We start from the raw sequence: 19,624 nt of genomic DNA, 5'->3' as shown, positions 1-19,624 counted from the left end.
ATGCATATTTACAACTTAGAAATTTGTATATTTCATTGTACCACACATTGGCAAGGCTTTACCACTGAGGAAAAATAAATATTAATAATTGACAAATAAGAAAGAATATAAAACTGTTCCTTGCACCCAGATGTTTATTCTTCTCTGGTAAAAGTCAGAAATAGTCAAGTATTTATCACTTCCATGTTAATTGTATATAGCTATATATTATACTAATACGTCCACAGCCAAAAGCAAAATAGACTTACATGGATTTGTAGTGATACAAATGTAAGTCATTGACATTTGGGGCCCCGAGTGGCCGAGTGGTCTAAAGCGCTCTCCATTACGGATCACTGCCATCTCACCTCTGTCTGTGTAGGTTTGAGTCTCGGATTCGGCTAATGTGGTTATGTGAGAAAGCTTGCCAGTAGCTTCTCGTGGGTCGGTGGTTCTTTCCGGGTTTTTTCTGGGTTCTTCCTCCACCATTAATACTGGCTGCCATGTATAGCCTATCATGTGCTGAAAAACGGTGTTAAACCCTACAACAACAACAACAACAATCATTGACATTTCCTATTAATTATGACAAAGTTTGTGTTCATGATGGTGTCGTTGTATAATTTATGCCATTTGTTACATAATAATATGTAAAACTCAGATAGAAGTGTATTTTTCTTAAGGTATTCCATGATGTGACCTGGCAGTCAGCTGTCCTCTTCAAACAGTATGAAATAGTTTTGGATGGAACAAAAGTGTTTGATTCCAAGGTAAGTTTTTAAAATTCAGGTAAATTTACATAAATTTTATCAATTTTGTTTGTCTTGTGCTGCACACCCTGCACTCAAATGATCTGTGTGGTTCAACCAGTCAGAAAAGGTAATTAACTCCCAAATTGAAGTAGATGAGATGACTTCAGGACCATTCACCCCTTCCTCAGCTATGTTTCTTTACTTACAATACAAATATTTCAAAGTCCTTGTCTAAGAATGTAGTATCTAATGCTGAAATGTTGTACAGTTGGATCACAAATTCTTCACAAGTTTAGACATGGTGAATTATAGTGCTTGAAAATCTAATTTTTGTTCTTGAGAAATGCTTAAATTACCTTATGAAATGTTTGTTCGAATCATAAATTCTTTAATTAAGAATACCCATCAGTCACCAAGCAGCATAGAATAGTTCAATATATTCATTAATTTGAAAAGAAAGAAAACAATGAAAAATATGTCATTACACCAGTCTCAGTGATAGCCTGCCCCAGCATAAATCATCAGAAAATCCAGTTAAATCTGATAAATTTATAACTTAAATTTTATCTCACATGTTTCTATTTCAGTGGTATAGTAAGTCAAAATAATGTTTTATATGGTCATACAACATTTGTGCAAAAAAATTTGAATTTATTGATACTTTTGCAGTTATCATACCATTCAATATTGTCACATTTGACTTTGAACAGCTGCATACATTTTCACCAGTGGAATTTTCCATGGTGTTGTCTTTAGGCATTTACTCTAACATATTTTATAAGATGTTTTTTATTTATTTCAATTTCTTATATATATATATATATATATATATATATATATATATATATATATATATATATATATATTGTGTGTGTGTATGTATGTTCTATGCATTTATTTTGTGTATTCTCTTTTCAATTATGGAAATGACAGAGTACAGTGTAACAAGTGCAAGAGATTCAAAGTAGTAGAGGACAGTCACAGAACATGACTGCTCTGTACCAGTTGATTTTCAAAGTGTATATGGTGTGGACAGAGAATACATGGTCTTATGTCCTAAAAAAAATCTAAAGGGCTGCATAAAATTAGCAATATCATTTTCTTTTGAGTATGAAGTGCTGAACTTGCTTCCCACTTTAGAATCTCTCACAGACTCGTGTGGGATGCTGAGATACACCCTCCACCCCCACCCACCCCCATGAAGATTCAGAAGACAGCACCAGATCTTAATGCATCTTCAATGAGAAACAATTCCAACCAAGAGTTGGAATTCCGTATGCTCTCTCTAATAAATAAGGCTGTATTGTCAAGATTCTGGACAATAGAACAAGAAGAAAATTTTCAGAAGGGGATAAGCCTTTAGCTCAACCCATGAGGCATGACTATCCGAAGTCTGATATCACTCTAACCCCTAACCCCATGTGGTGTGAGGGTGCAGAGTCATACTAGTCTCCACCCATGAGGCATGAATATACAATATACTCTGTGTGCAGCAACATTCTTGCTGGATGTGAGGCAAATTATTTGACTCATATGGATGGACTGATGATCTTACTGCCATACTTTCATGGCATTTATCTTTCACAGTATGATGTTATGACTGTCAACCAACCAGTCCAGCCATATGAATGTGTAATGTGCAACTACAGTTGTCACGAGTCCATTTTCTTGCACTGGCGAGTTGGTCGGTCATCCACATATTCTGATAGCTACAATATCTTATGCCATTTCATAGTGAACTGGCTTTTGTTTTTCTGCTATACCACCACTTTTAACTACATATCCTTTTGGAAAAATTATGCATGCCGATGATTCTGTATCATCACTGCCATATGGATTGCTCTACCCATTGACCCAAGGTGTACAAGAGGAGGACAATCCCCAACTGGACAAACAGGATCAAATGGAAATGCCTGAATCATCCTATCCAACAGTGGAATGGACAGAATTTAGCTTTAAGATGGCAGCAGAAGAAACTGACCATATCGCGCCTCTGTCAGATTGTCTTCCTCATCCTTACTGCAAATAATAATAAGCCTTTGTTGATGTAGAAATTGACAGTAATAGTCCATCATTTACAATATTTTGACCCCAATAACACAAATGCTTCCTTTTTTCATTTTGCCAGCTAGCTTCTCATCTCTGTGGTATAAGTTGTACTCTGATGCATACTGTTTTAAAATACTTAATGTTGACAAGAATGTTTCTGCTTTTGGGACAACTGCCCCATTTTGTTATGAGATTAATAACCAAGTATGCTTCAGTGCCACCTCCAAGTTAAAAAGGAATGTTATGTGAACTTTCTGACTACTTTACTTAGCATCCTTGATAATTTTTCACCACACTGAGAAGGCTGGAAGTGATCATGTCTGGGATTCAATGAGCTGTGTAGCCAAGGTCATAAATAGGGCTCCTTACCACACTTGATTCCCTGACAACCTTATGCAGCGTGCACTTAGAAGAAATACACTATTCCTCTCCAAAGTCCCACCATGTGGCAGCCTTGCATACCCTTCTGTTTGGCTTTCCCCTTCTGTTCCATGATTAAATTGATTCAGTCAGAAAACAGGTGGCACAGGTGTTGCCATTCTATCTTTAATCAGTCTCCCTTATCTGGACATCCTGCTAAGGATCATTCCAAAGAAGGGACAGACACAAGCAGGGATAATATAAATGCAATTCCCAAAGACAACAGACAAACTGTGGTCAGGTAAATTATAGGTGATCATACACCCCTACTTCTCACCATCAGGCCAGGAGGGAAGATAGAAAACAATGTTTTTCCTCCTCCTAGCCTCTCACCTCCCACCACCTGTCAGTGACTTAAAGTCCCCACTGCCATGTGTTAGGTTTGGTCCAACCTCTTTCTGCAAAACAATTGGTTGATCTGAGTTATGTCAGAGGGCTTCAAAAAATCTCAATTATCAAGCCTCCTATAAGTTATCCCATAAAGGCAGAAAAACAATAGAAAGTGATAAACCTTTTATTCATGAAATGGGTGGTGGAGATTGTTTGAAAGCCATACACTCAAGGCTTCCGCTCTAGACTGTTTGTGGTGACAAAGTCCAATGGCAAATTGAGACCTGTGATTCACCTCAGCAGGCTCAACCAGTTCATTTTGACACTGAAATTCAAGATGGAGATCTCGAGGTTTATCTGTCAATAAAAACCATGACTAGGAAATCATTTGAGACCTGTGTGATGTGTATTTTCACATTCCAATACATATGACATTGTGCAAATATCTTTGCTTCACCTTTTGGTGCAAAGTGTATTGATTCCATATTCTTCCTTTTTGCCTCAACCTAATCCCTTGTGCCTTCACAAAAATGTTTGACTGTAAGCTCTCGTTTCAGGACAACCTTCTCCAGTGTGACAGTAGCATACCTGGACAACATCCTTTAAAAACATTTGGTTAGTTTGATTTTAGTCCAAGATGTGAACATATTTCTTGGTCTTATTCACAGTCTTGGGTGGATAAAAAATGTTGATAAGTTAGACCTTATCCCCACTCTGAAGACACTCACCATAAAGGGATGCCAGTCCATGAACTTGGACATATTCTGACATCACAGATGAGATGATATTGGACACAAGGACCTTTCTGACTTGATGTCCAATTTTGATCTACCCAGATCATGCTTTCTCCTATTGTTCCTGAAATGGAATCTCCCCTGGATATTGATATGGTTTAATCCATCCAAATTCGAGCATCTTTCATCCACATCCATCAATCAGCTATCATGTAAGACTTGCTTTCTGATAGCACTTGCCTCAGCATGCAAGTCTGTGAGTTACATGTCCTCTTTATGGACTCAAACTACAATAACATGAAGTTCCATCCTGACAGATCTGTTGCCCTAATGACACAACCTGGTTCTATTGCATAAAAGCAGGTTACTATCGCTAAGCAGTCAACAAATTACTTTTCATTCCCTCTCCTCAATACGTTGAGAGAAGTGGAGTGCCCAGATCCCATACATGGTCTCGGATAATACCTGCTTTGTACATAAAATACCTGCAATTACTGAACCATGCTTTCTCTGCCTCTTAAGTCTGGAAAACAAGACACCATAAGTGTTGTATGGCTAAAGGGAGTTGTAAAATCGGTATAAACTGAACTCTCTCAGGAACAGGTACGCCTCATGAAAATCTTGGCTAATGAAATAGGTGCATTCTTCATAAACCTGGTATTTGAATGTATTGTCTCCATTTGAAACATAATTGGGTCAGTTGTAAAGCATGCCCAGACAACTATCTCCAGCTTTTATTTGTGGGACATAGCCTCACAGAGGAGAGAAGTAAACCTCATCAGGCTAGTGGTAGGTGCACAGTATGTAACCACCCCACCCCTCATATATGACAGCACAGCATTGTAACCAGTTGGCATTGGCAACTTTGCTGGATTCGCCTGAAAAACTTTATGAACGAGACCTTAATCAAGTGCAGAATCCTACAGAGATCTGGCATGTGTATGGCTAAGGTTTTCCATTGTGCTCAAGTAATCATCCTTTTAGTAAAGTAATGGGTGACACAGGTAGAGGGAGAATGCTCAGCATTCCCTCCTCCTCTTACCTATTCTCATTATGTAATATGATATGGTAATGTATTTGCAGGAGAAAGCAGTGTTTTTAGTAAATTATATTTCTCCAGTGATATTTACCTGATCAAATTACAAATTATACAAAGAACTAATAGAGGTAGTGTCAACTCTTTAATCAACTATTTAGCATTATAAAACAGGACATATTATACATCTTTGATTATTAAACAGTACATATTATACATCTTTGGCATTCCTTGGGTCTCACCCTCCGCTGCATGAGGTTAGTAGTGGTAAGATGGTAGAGAAGCATGCAGTAACTACGAGGCGGAATCGCCAGTCTGACTGATGTCAGGGCCAAATGGCCAACATGCCCTATCTATGAGGCAGAATTGCCAGTATGACTGATGTCCAGGCAGAATTGCCAATGTTTTGAGGCAGACTCGCCAGTATGACTGACTGACATAACTGTTAAGGCAGAATTGCCGCTGTATTAAGGCAGAGTCGCCATAACTTGTTATGTCTGTAAGTCGAGTGGATTGGGGACAGAATGCCCGATGACGTAATAGTGGCGAATACCACTGGAGAAGATACGGCAAGAGCAGCCTATTAGTATGAGGGGTCTGGTTGCCACCTCCAGAGATAGTGCAGTTAGTATGCTGGTGTGAGATTAATCATAAGACCTACAGGCGAAGGGTGAGCCAGATATAACAGAACTGAAGGTGGCGGTGGGGCAGTGGAGGATACAAAACAAAACAGACTACTCTTGATGCTGATCACTTGTAAAGTGACTGACCACTGTCAGCTACCTCAGTGCAGCAGACCCTTGTCTCTGATTTGCTGATAGCTAATCCAACTTAGTGTGCGTGTCCACTGACCTGACCTTGAACTGACCCATTTCACAGGCCCTGGTTGGACTCCATTCTTTGTGTAAACATCATTTAATTACTTTAAACACCTATTCCACCATTTCCAGCAACACAAAGATCCTTTATGTTAAAAACTGTTTAAAACTATGTATAATGATAGCCACCTAACATGTATAAAGGGGAGCTAAGTTGTAAGAGTTGCTTTATTTTGTCTATATAATATATAGATGGAAATATGTTTTTCCATCTTCTGGGAGAGCTGTATTCAGAGGTAGCGAAAAAAGATTTGTCCGTAGTGTAATGTGATCAGGTAAGTTTTATAGAGAAACGTAATTTTTAAAAATTTGCTTTCCCAGACAAATTGTTTCCAGCTAGGGTCATACTTTCAACAGCAGGATTCAGTCAGTCAGGCATAGTTGCATTCACATCTCAAATGAATAAGGCATCACACTTAAAACTGTACCATATGTTCAAATTGTATTTATGGAAAAAGTCTTCAGATTTTATAACTGTTTAAGCATACAGCTTATAAGTGTATTTATTGTAAATCAGACTGCTGCGTTCATAAGTGTTCTCATTAAGATTATGAAAAGAGAAAACCATTGATGTTGCTTCATTTATTTCTGTATTGCCCTCAGCTTTTTGAAGAAAAGTGGAACATTAAGCAGGGCCTGTCCATCCATCCATCCATTCTTCCTTCATTCCATCAGTCTATGCTGCTTTAATTTCTAAATAATAACTCCTTTAATTATTATTGAATTTCACCAATTTTGTTATGCTGCTTGATATTGATAAAACCTTGGCTGACATCAGTTGTCAGCTTTCTGAATTCTACATCATAATTATAACCCCTAATTTTCAGACCTTCCCGCCTTTGCTTCCACACAATAACTCCCTTCATTATTATTTGTTTTCATCCAGATTTGGTATGCTATTTGATATTGATGAGATCTTGGCTGAGTTCTGTTGTTGTATGTGTCATGATTAGGTGGAGTTATAGGCCTTGAGTGTCAGACCCATATACACAATAAATTACAGACCCACAAGCTTTAGTATGGCACACTGTCCTGATTATGCATCAACTATGATTGCATAAAGGGGCATATTGCATTGCTGCTGTTCATCCATATGTCTATTTTAGTGCATTAGCACAAAATCTATTGGACTATGAGCCATACAAGTTTATACACATTATCATGGTCATGTGTAGATGACCTGATTGGGTTTTCAGGTGATTCTTCGAATTTTTCAGTATTTTGAACAACTTTTAGCTTTTTTTTTTTACTGCCACCTCCATAATGATAATTGTATATGGTAATCATGTCCATCTGTCCTTTCATTAGTGCAACTAACCCTGCAGAATTTGAAACTTAGTAATGGACATCACCTAAAGATGAACCTGTCAACAAATCACTTTGCAACTGCAGTTTTTGTCAAAAAAATTGCCCTTTTATCTCTTGGCATTGGATTGCTGTCAAACTTGGTACATATTATGGTCATCATCAGAAGATGTGCATGTTGACCATCATTGTACTTGTACAGTATTCAGTGGAGTCATTTACTTTATTTGGACTACATTCATCTCCATCATGAGGTTGAATTCAAGTGAATTGCTCCTCATCCACTAGCTTTACTTATATTTTAACAAAAACCTTTCTGGCACAATTCAGTAAAACCACTGAGATAACTAAATTAATTTCATGATCATTTGTAGAAGACCTGATTAGATTTTCTAGCTTTAGCCACAGCTTTTTAATTTTTAAAACACATTTTATGTTCTACTAGTAATAGACCAGGAGAGCTAATATAAAGGCCTCTTGTTTATAATCCAACATCTGTCTGTTATAACAAGTTTGTTATCACTATTCATCCCAAATATCTTGAACAGTGGCCATTAAACTTTACACACACATTCATCCTAATGTCTAGTTGTTCGTAAGCGCATAATGGTGCTATTCAGACACAGTACATATATATCAATCACTATGAATTTTCTGCTCACATATAGCTGAGAATTACAAGCTAACTGTGTCGTGTTATTACATGTTGACAACTGGGGACACGAAGTTCTGCTTGAGCATGTGGTTCTGTTCCTTATACTAACGTAGTCATATTGTCTGCAAGAAAACAAGTATGTGGTTAGGATTTCTTTGCGCAACTAATGAAAAACAAATTCTACATTGGATTTTTATATTAATCAAGATGCAGAAGATTGCTCTGCACAGACAAGGTGGTTTATTTGGTTTCAGTTTTGAGTTGTGTCATGAAGGGTAATGAGTGAGTTATATTTCTTTTTTTTTTAAAGTGCAGATTAATAATAAAGTTTGTATAACAATCAGATTTATTATTATTTAAAATATTGAGCAATTATGACAAATAACATTATCAACAGTAGACTGTTTTTCTTAAATAATGTATTGAAGCAATATCAGCATTTACAACCTGTCCTTCACACATATGCACACCAATATTTACTGTGTTGATACTAATGTTCTTATAAATTTAACTGGCTTTTTTTCATAAATTAATTTTCGACATGCAGTAGAGTTTTGGGCATATAATGCCATCATTGTTTGTGAGGTGAGGTGTGAGACTGCATGAACTATCTGAATAAAGCTGTTGCAAGTATCACACTGGCTGGAGACATTATGTCTGGGATTGCAAGCCCAGATGTAATAGCGTCCAGTTTAGAGGCAATTTTCTTCTGAAGTGCATATAGCTTTTTATCAGGCAGTTTACATGACTTGGCAACTATCTTGTCAATGAGTGTATGACTTGTCATTTCTACAGCTTTACTTTATTCAATCAGCTTTGATTTGCAGCCTTTCATTTGATTAAATCTGGAAGAGTTTTCATTGTTTTACATCATCCTTTAGAGGAGTTCTGGCTTCTGATTTATTGTCCTTTTCATATTTTAATCAAGGAGCATTAGATTTCAACTCTCCTCTGCTGAATTAGGGATATACACTAGCTCCAGTACACTCTCCTGCATAAAGTAAGAATTTGGTAATGGAGGTAGGAACTGCAGTGGCTCAATGGTTAGCAATCCGGACTTCTTGTGGAATGGTGCAAATTAGAATCCCACCATTGGATAAGCCTGGGTCAGTTACTATGGACATGCTTCAATTCTTATGGCACTAAGTAACCCCCTTGTGTTGATGTACCGTGCAGCATCAAACCAAGCCAATCAGATTTTAACTAAATTTGGTGTGCACGTTTATATTAATTTGATACATCTTTTACATCTTATAAGAAGAATGGTCAGCTATCTTTCTCATTAAATAGTGGAGTTGTGACCTAGTTTTTCATTTTGGTTTCTGCTTTGTAGTAATACCAGGGATCACTGGATTTCATATGAATTATTATTCAGCTTTATTTATAATGGTTAAATCTTGCACAAATTTGACTGTCAGAAATTTACATCATCATTATTTCATACAATCATGATGCATAATTGTTTCATACTCTTTTACAAAGTTTTTCTATTTAAGGTCATGAAGAGCAACTTTTTGCTTGGTATGCCCTTTGTGTTGTACTCATCATAGTGGATAAAGCTTATTTCAGCTTTACTTTAAATATTCTGTCGGAACAGCTATGTCTGTACCAGCCACCTTGCAAGACAAACAGTACTAATGATATGAAAAATGGAAACCGGCCTGGAAATGGGTGAACATAAAATAGAGTATATATGGGTTTGGTTGACCAGAATTGGTTAATAATATAAGTTATGTCTTTGGGAAAAAGAATCTTTTGAGAGCTTATCCTAGTAATAAGTGAAAAAAATAGAGACATTGTTTTATTGATGGAATTTCAGTCATTTAACAATCTTGAGTTTGGAACACTCTTTACTAAAATTAGTGAGGGGCCTAGAGTAACCAAGTGGTCTCGAGCATTCACCATTACGGTTCATTGCCATCTCACTTCTGTCTGTGTGGGTTCGAGTCTCAGGCTCGGCTAACATGGTTATGTGAGAAAGCATGCCAGTAGCTTCTCGTGGGCTGGTGGTTCTTCATGGGATTTTCCAGGGTTCATCCTCCACCAGTTATACGGGCCGCCATCTATAGCCTATCTTATGCTGAAAAATGGCGTTAAACCCTACAACAACAACAAAAACAACTAAAATTAGCACCTGACTCTTTGGTGCAAAATTGAAAGCACATGTTTCAAACACAAAAAATGCTGCGGTTCATATTCTTTCCTCTTATCAGGAGCTGACATCCAGGTTTCATCTATACTGATTAGTATAGGTTTGATCATGAGCACTCAGAAATTTTAAGTTATTGAATTTTTCTAATATCATGATGTTTGCATAGGTTTACTATGGGAACTGAATTAGTATTGTGAGTCCTGCAGAGGCACTCAAAACTAATTAAAATATATTAGGAAAATTAAGTTGTTGTTGTGAGCTTAATGCCTTGGTTCAGCACATGATAGGCTATTTGTGGCAGCCAGTATATTTGGTGGAGTAAGAACATGGGAAAATCCCAGAAGACAACCACCAACCCACAGGAAGCTACTTTCAAGCTTTCCCACATGCCCTATGTTGGCTGAGCCCAAGTCTCAAACCCACATAGATAGAGGTGAGATATAAGTGATAAAAAAAGTTTCAATTTTCAAGATAATATATTGACCAGTTTTAAATACTGCACACAAAAGCCATTTCGACACAAAATATCTACTTGTGTTTCTTTTTAAAAATTAGCCAATCTAAAACTTAAGCATCTGTCAGCAATAAGCAAATAAAAATTATATCAGTAAATATACACTGCGTTTTATTTTCAAACATGCAGGGCAGCAGTGAAAATGCATTTATTATATAAAACAAAAAAGTGGTAAAATTAAAAATATGCAGTCATAACTACTTCTATAGTATTTTCATACCTTCCCATTTATTTGTATCCCCCTATCTATTTAAAAACAAAAGGCATTAAGGAAAATAAAATGCCAAAAACATTGTCCTTTCATTCATCTATTGTTTATTTCTTACCAGATCATGGTCAGGAGTTTCCAAACACTGTTATCTTGTTAGCATTTCGAATCAGATGGGACTTTCTGTAGTAACATGGTCACCATATTTGCATGGGTGAGTCTATGTCTTCAGGCAATGAGATCTGATGTAGTTCACCATCGTTGATAATATCATTAATTCTGTAATCATTTTAAAAAACTCCATTTTGATTTGTTCAGTTTGCTTTAGAAAAAATAAATCTAGATTTCGCAAATATTGGATTCAGACAACTAAACTTTTACTGTCAGAAATGGACTGTTTAGAAACCAGTAGATGACCGTGAGCAGTCTGTCTGCTATTTTACATCAAGAGATTCTGTTTGATTTGAAACACCAATAAGCTGACTGTTTGGGACCCACTGGTGAAAATCAAGTTACAAAATATAATTGATGAATGAAATGGCCAATTTGTTTGCATTTTTTATATCCTTTATATTTTATTTTTCATTTTCATAATGGTACAAACAAATATTAGAGTGTACAAATACTATAGCAGGGGCATTCTGACTTCTTTTCAAAAAAATCAAGAACTTTCAGAAAGTAGTTAACAGAATTTCTTATATGACCCAGTATTAAAATTTCTGACAGTATGAAGTATAAACTGAAAACTTTAATTGTGATTTATGCCCTTTAAGAACAGGTTGTAAGATATAATGTGCTTTATGAACAGGTGTCCTTTGTATAGATCAGTATGCTTAGGAAGGTTTTATGCAATCTATTTCTTTTTGCTTCTATTGAATTTTTAAAGGTTGTTTGCCAAAAGAAGTTATTGGATGACAAAGCCATAGATATCTTAAGATTAGAAGGGTTTATGCCATCAAGATGGGTTGAAGAGGATGGTAAGATAGACAACAACAAATGGACACAGGATCCTTTGGACCAAGAACTAACCAACAAATTAGTTGAAAGATGTAAAGCACTACTGCAATTCTACAAGATGTTTACAATGTGAGTCCACTACATTACTTACCATACGCAGTATCCATAGTACACAAAAATCACACCTGTGATAATTTTTCTGTTGGAGTTATGGAGAAATTTTCTATTGAGCAGGGACATAATAAAAAAAGTAGGAGAAAGAAAAATAAAAACTTAAGTGCAAGGAAAGCTCCATTTTTTAACACCAATATTAATCTCACAGGCTATTAGACCCGTGAAAAACAAAAAAAAAATTGGCAGTGGAATTTACTGTGAATCAGCTATTTTATAGGGGGTACCAGTTTTCATGAATTTCATGGTTGATGCAAATCATAAATGTAAAGACTCAATGAACAGCACTCTTAATGGGGATACAAGAAAACTCTCTACAAACCATGAATGTTAAAACCCTGTGAACAGCACTCCTGATGTGGACTCAGCATAACCCCATCCTCAAATCATGAATGTAAAGATACAATGATTAGCACTCATAGTGCAGATACAATAGAACCCCTACCTTAACCATGAATTTACAGACTCGACAAATGGTAATTCTGCTGTGGAAACTATTAAATATTTCTGGAATTTAGGCTCCGATTAAAATGTCATTGTTCATAATACTGATACCAACAAAACTCCAGGAATCCACAGGATTAGATAATATTGGTCCACATAATATAAAGCCAGATGAAATGGCTTTTTCAGAAGCATTAGCTACAATTTTAGCATTCAGAATATGGATAAAATTTATTTTATGAGTTAAGAGCACTAATGGTGATATTTATGTTGCAAATCTGTTTTACTGGTGATTTGTAGAGCCAACTTTGTAAAACTGTTAATACCATACTAGGTTTTATTCCACAGTTAGAATCCCCTAAATTAACTGCATATTTTGGTTGAATTTTGTTTGAAGTCTCTAAGACATTGAGAGAAAAATATCAGATACAAGTTATATGTCTGCATCCAATAACATAAGGATATTGAGATTCCCTATCTTCTAGGATATACCTTAGAGTTTGTTCAGTACCTTAATTTTGATACTTCTGGGCTGACATATCACAAGTCCATCATCCATCTGTCATTATTTTATATTTTGGACCTTCTTAAACTACATGATTAGTTTTGACATTATTTTACAGAGACCATCATGGCATCCATGTAACATTCATTATCAGCCATCAAATATTTTGCAAATTTGTTTTATTTTCACAAGTATCAGATTTTGTTTTGTGCAAAAATAGTTTTGTAGTATCTGCATCCTGTTGTTTCCATAGAAGAATCTCTGTTTAGTGAGCAATAAACGAAACAAAACAGGACCAAATTGGGCTTTAAAAGCATCCTAGCCTCTGAAAATCCTTCTACAGTAAGAAACTTTGTAACCCTGAAAACCTTTCTGTGCTGTACAAATAATGCAAATCCACCATCAAATATATCTGCCATTACTAAAAAATAGACAAACTTTTAACAATTTGTTTTCATAAACCCTTCAACAGATTTGGATCAAGTTTAACAAAAGTATAAACTTACTTATAAATAACAGATTTTGATCTGCAATCACTTAGGAGGTGCTTGCTGGTCAGGGTTTATTTTGTACTACAGAGTACTCCTGATAATGTGCATAGACCCGGATCTGTTAGTGTATTTTGCAATGGAATAACTAGGTCTGTGAAGTTTACAGATGGATTTTACTTATAATTGAGTATATATGGCATGTAGATTCTATATATGCCTACTGGTGTGTGTGTGCTTGTGATTCAGATTGTTTGATATCTTTTTCTTTAGATCTGTTTATCTGTGGGTTTTGATGATAAGCATATAAATGATAATAATATATTTTGCAAGCATTAAGTATTATTTATCAATTTATAATTTATCTGTCCAGTCCAGATAGTGATAGATTTATATGTTTCTTAACTTTTTTAGATGTCTTTTCTGTTTTCATTTTTTAGGCAGAAACTTGCACAACCTAAGAAAGAGATCTATGCTGAGGTAAATAAATATGTTGATGAAAAGAGAAAAAAAGAGATAAAGAAAAGATTCAAGTCCCAGGCTGAAAAAACCACACCTCAGGAGCAGCCAACATCGAGTTCAAAAGAACAAGGAAAAGGACAAGGTTCACCTAAAAAGGGAAAGAAAAACAAAGGGAAATAATTTGTCCTTTGCAGATGTATGAGTACATGATATCCTCAGAAATATTTGGAATTGTGATCATATAAAGACGTATTATATTTGAAAATGAAAAATTGTAAAGTTATATTTAAAAAATTTCAAAGAATATCGATATTGACATCTTATGTCTTGGAATGTACAAAAGCACTAGCATAAAGGCATGAAATAATCATGTTTATAAATAAACGATGACCCAAGGCAATATATAGTAATGTCTGTCATTTATAAATGAAAAGATGTATAAATATAAAGGTACACATTTAATATTTTTACTTAACAGCACATATTTGTTTTTTGCACATAATTCACCTTATTAGTTGATTAAACCACATAGAGTCCTTATATGGTAGTTCTGTTTCAAACTTTATTTTATGCTAAGTGTGAATTATTGGATTTTCTAAGGAAATTAATTTTGATAATTCACTGGAGTGAAATAATATAATATTTTCTCATTATCCATCAACAGAAACTGATAACATTATGACCAAGAAATTTGAAGTTATCCTTTAGTGCTTGTTTAGTCGAGTGTAAAGTATGGCAGCTTTCCTTTGAAAACGAACCAAATTCATATCCAGCAATGTGCAGATTCATATTTTTTCTTAATCTGCTACTTTACTTTGAATTGGGAAGGAGAATTATGTTATTGGTTTTTTTTCTGTTCAGATAATCATCAAAACACAGCATAACATAAATGGTAAATTGCTGACAAAACATGGCATCAAGTAAGAAATCTGCTACTTCAATCTGTTATACATATTGGTTGCTGCGAGCAAGCAAAAAAAAGCATATTATATATATCAAATTGTTGGTTCATCATAATATTGGAATTAGAAAATATTCACATGATCTAGTTTTAAATTATAATTGCACTTTTTGTCTCCTGTGTGAACTCCATCCAGTCCAATTTTCCGTATCACTAGCTGTGAATCAAGACAAGCCTTTGAAGTAATTTTTATAAATTTAGACATAAATTATTCAGATTCAACCTTAACTGAACAACACATGGATTTAGTTCATACTGGCCTTTTGCATTGTCTTAGTGGTACTGATTGAAGGTTTTGGTCTTTGTCATAGACTCTGTCTGAAATTGACTTGAAAGCAGTATATTTTTTGTAACCATTTGCTTCCTAGTTCAGTATTTTTTCAAAAAAAATTGTATCCTGGCATGATGTACTTTTTCATCAATGGCAAAGTTTTATATATACTTTGTAAACAAGAAATCAAAATGATCCATTTATTATGGTTTCATTGCCGCAATCCTGCAGATATTTCCAATTGTACCTAATACAGTTATTTTTGCTATTGGTTATTTTGAGTGATTAATTTATCCATGACTTTTAAAGAGTTACTTTTTTTTAAATTAATTTTAAAGCTATTCAAACAATTGATATGAAGGAGTCAACTTTAAAAAATCAAAACACAAAAGTCTTAAGATTTATGTAATTGGTTGAATAGTTTCAAAACCTTAATCTCAGTCTGTGTGAAAAATTAGGACAAAAATACTTTTCAGTCATAATTTTACTGGCTACCAACTTTTAAAAACTTTTAATTTAAATTAATTTGGTATCAATATTTGGAGTACATTTTAAGATCATAAGGTCTGACAACAACAAGAACACCACCACTAACAGGACTAATTTAATATTAATGTAAAATTATTATTATTATTATTATTATTTCATATATTAAAAGTTAAACATGTTTATGTTAATATTATCATCATTATTATTAACATTCATAAAATGTAGATCTTATTACTAAAATTGCGTACAATAAAGTTTTGATACAATGATAAAATAAGTCTCCTACTTTCAGATTTGCATCAATGAACAAAAAAACACATGAAGTGAAAATAAGAATTAGATCAATTTTAGGAGACAGAAAAGAAACAAATAAAATTGCTTTAAAAATATGTGAGTGAGTGAGCTTTGCCTAGAAGGGCATGATTTCTGATGGTACTACCTATTGTATTCAGGGTAAGTAATTCAGTTCAATCCCTATTAAGATGTATCTAAATAAATTCCCAAAGACTGAGAAACTAGCCAATAAAATAACCTCTAATGTTTGACAGCATGAGATTACTGTATTCATTTAAAAGTTTTGTTGGCCTAAACATGATAAGGTCTTAAAATCATGTTCACTGGTAGACTTTACATTTTTATGCATTTTCTTTTGCAGCAAATGTTGCCAAATCGATTTAATTTGTGCCATTGTTTCTTTGGGGGTGGGTGCAACATGTGAAGTTGGTGATGGGCAGCATAAACACTGCATGCTGTAATTCCATTGTATGATATTTATCAGGACATGGTCAGTGATTCAGACAACATCTTTGTTTACAAATTAGTCAGAAAATCCCATGATAGTGTTTATTATGTTTGAACACGAGATATTTATGATGCAATCATATATTCTTGCTATGTGATTATGTTAAACATTGAGTTGTACATATTCAAATCTGTTTATAACATTTGTTTTTGCGCTTAAAAAATTGTGTATAACCATTCATTAAAAACCCAATTATCAAGTTTGATACAAATCATCTTTTATAGATATAGTTATTTCTTTTATGTATATAACATGAAGGCTAGGTAATTCATGTCAAAGTAGCATGTTACACATTACATGTTGAAGGCTAGGTAATTCATGTCAAAGTAGCATGTTACACATATTCATGTCAAAGTAGCATGTTACACATTACATGTTGAAGGCTAGGTAATTCATGTCAAAGTTGCATGTTACACATTGTTACATGCTGAAGGCTAGGTAATTCATGTCAAAGTAGCATGTTACACATTACATGCTGAAGGCTAGATAATTCATGTCAAAGTTGCATGTTACACATTACATGTTGAAGGCTAGGTAATTCATGTCAAAGTTGCATGTTACACATTATATGTTGGAGGCTTGGTAATTCATGTCAAAGTTGCATGTTACACATTACATGTTGAAGGCTTGGTAATTCATGTCAAAGTTGCATGTTCCAGATTACATGCTGAAGGTTGGTTAATTCATGTCAAAGTAGCATGTTACACATTACATGTTGAAGGCTAGGTAATTCATGTCAAAGTTGCTTGTTACAGATTACATGCTGAAGGCTGGGTAATTCATGTCAAAGTTGCATGTTACACATTATTACATGTTAAAGGCTAGATTATTCATGTCAAAGTAGCATGTTACACATTACATGTTGAAAGCTAGATCATTCATGTCAAAGTAGCATGTTACGCATTACATGCTGAAGGCTAGGTAATTCATGTCAAAGTAGCATGTTACAGATTACATGCTGAAGGCTAGGTAATTCATGTCAAAGTAGCATGTTACACATCACATGTTGAAGGCTAGATAATTCATGTCAAAGTAGCATGTTACACATTACATGCTGAAGGCTAGATAATTCATGTCCATGTTAAGTTAGTTAAGTATTAACTATGTTCATTTTTTATGAAAACATTGGTTGTATCTATTGTCAATTATAGCAATAATTAGCTTTTTTGTTTTTTGCTTTACTTCAGACTTTTTGCTGGGTAGGACATGTATATAGTTGCTTTAATGGGATGCTTTAGATTGTTTTGATTTGCCATTTGACTTTTTGTTGTTCTGAACAGTAGTCTTACTATGTGTGGTAATGGTATCATGATATACAAGGTCTTTTTCATAAAGTGTAATAGTGTAACAGCTGAGGTCACTCACTGACCATTCTAGAAGTACAAACTTTTTGAAGTCTAGTGATATATATTCCTGACAGACATACAAATAATTTAAACTAAAATGGTCATGTCCAACTGTCAACAACATGAACCCTGATCTGTCATCGTATCATGCACCATCAGATCAGGGTTTGTGTTGCTTGTTCTACTAATTACATAGAACCAGATCTGCCAGTGCCTTAGGGTCAATGCAGCTTGCATTTGGACTTAAAAGGAGTAAATGTGCTACCAAAGTGCCAGTTCCAAAGATTGGGTGACCAAAAGAAGAAAAATATTTTTAAATGGTACTATCTTAACTTTTTTTATGAGTACAATACTGAAACATTTCAGCTAAAGATTTGGGACTACTCTATTGCATTTTTTCCAAGTATTGCAAAATAATGAAATTGTGGCTGTGTTCATTTTTTTTAATAACCATTGACAGGATTTCTTTTTTGTGATCTCATTTGGAAATCTGTAAATAGTTAAGATTTCTCTTGCACTAAAATTACTCACTATATGGTATACTGCTGTTTGTAAGTTTGTTGATCTATATGAAAATAAAGCCTTGTTCATTATCAACACTTGTATTTTCATTCTTGTTTAATAAAACTATAGCTTTAGTGATTGATGCATTACAAAAGGCCCTGCCTGCTTTGATGCATTACAAAAGGCCCTGCTTACTTTGATGCATTACAAAAGGCCCTGCTTACTTCAGTTTGTTCAGCAAGCTCTCATTTAAATAACACACATTACATAGGTTCAGTATAAAATTTATTGTAAATATAAATAATCTTCGGCATAATGGGGGCAAATCCTGTAACAGCATACTGCACCAGCCGAGCTCTGAATATTTTCTATAGGAATACCTCAGGAAAAGAGACTTGGAGGAGTTTGTAGGGTTGTGAAGAATGTCTGACACCTGTATGTGGAGCCGCAAGTGGCTGATACGAGGCATATAGGGACACTGATAACTGAAACTCGATAAGTCTGATCCCGAGTATGCCATGATAACAAACATCAGCCAGTACTCCATACATGCACCATAGGAAGCAGGTATGAAGTATATGGGCATAGTAGTTGAGTACACTTAAGTACTGACACAAATTGGGAGTCAAATGCAAAGTTATGAATGCATGAAACTTGGCAGTGGCCCAAACAAAGTGAAGGGAGCCCTGTGACTATGGAACAGTGTGACTGTAACGAAGGTCCCAATTAAAGGAAATGTAAGGATAAATACAGATAATAATGATTGAGAATGCATTGACATGGAAAATGCATGAAATAGGTTTTGAACTGCATGATAATCCTGATGTGCCTAAAGGGATAAATATTAGAGATATGTTTTAGATAACTAGTTAGGGATTCACATGTCCACAAATAGATAATACAGCTGAAATGACAATGTAGCATAGGATGTGAAAATGAATGACTGGCATGAATAGCTATACAACGTCTCTGAACTGTTCCAAAATTGTACGATGGTATTACAAAGTAAAGAAGCAGAATAGTGCATTGATTGACACATGTACCAACAAGTGAGGCACACACTGTGACATCTGTCAGTACACAAAGGTAACTCTTATCAAGGTACACCTGAATATATCTACAGTATACATTAGAGGACTATTCACCCAAGGTTGGATTAGATGGTCTAGACTTCCAGCCTTAGCAGCACTGGTATCTGCCCTCATGTGGAAG

At 34.9% G+C, this 19,624-nt stretch overlaps 1 protein-coding gene across 2 annotated transcripts in view; it reads left to right on the top strand.

Moving 5' to 3' along the window:
• Positions 1–18,505, top strand: part of LOC149808366 (uncharacterized) — a 59,862-nt gene extending 41,357 nt beyond the window's left edge. Inside the window, exons 11-14 of one of the 2 annotated variants that reach the window (XR_016424854.1) lie at positions 663–749; positions 11,899–12,098; positions 14,018–16,873; positions 17,001–18,505. Coding sequence is in view for 1 of the 2 variants with exons in the window: in XM_089976272.1 (XP_089832398.1) it covers positions 663–749; positions 11,899–12,098; positions 14,018–14,219 (489 nt within the window). In the remaining variant the exon portion in view is untranslated. Of the gene's footprint in view, positions 1–662; positions 750–11,898; positions 12,099–14,017 lie in introns of both variants that reach the window. The other variant, XM_089976272.1, reaches the window with a different exon arrangement.
• The last annotated feature ends 1,119 nt before the right edge of the window (positions 18,506–19,624 follow it).

This window comes from Sinohyriopsis cumingii, chromosome 1 (genome assembly GCF_028554795.1).
Source record: "Sinohyriopsis cumingii isolate HCF-2022 chromosome 1, ASM2855479v2, whole genome shotgun sequence".
Taxonomy (NCBI): Eukaryota; Metazoa; Mollusca; class Bivalvia; order Unionida; family Unionidae; genus Sinohyriopsis; species Sinohyriopsis cumingii.
This window is presented reverse-complemented; position numbering and strand designations above follow the sequence as displayed.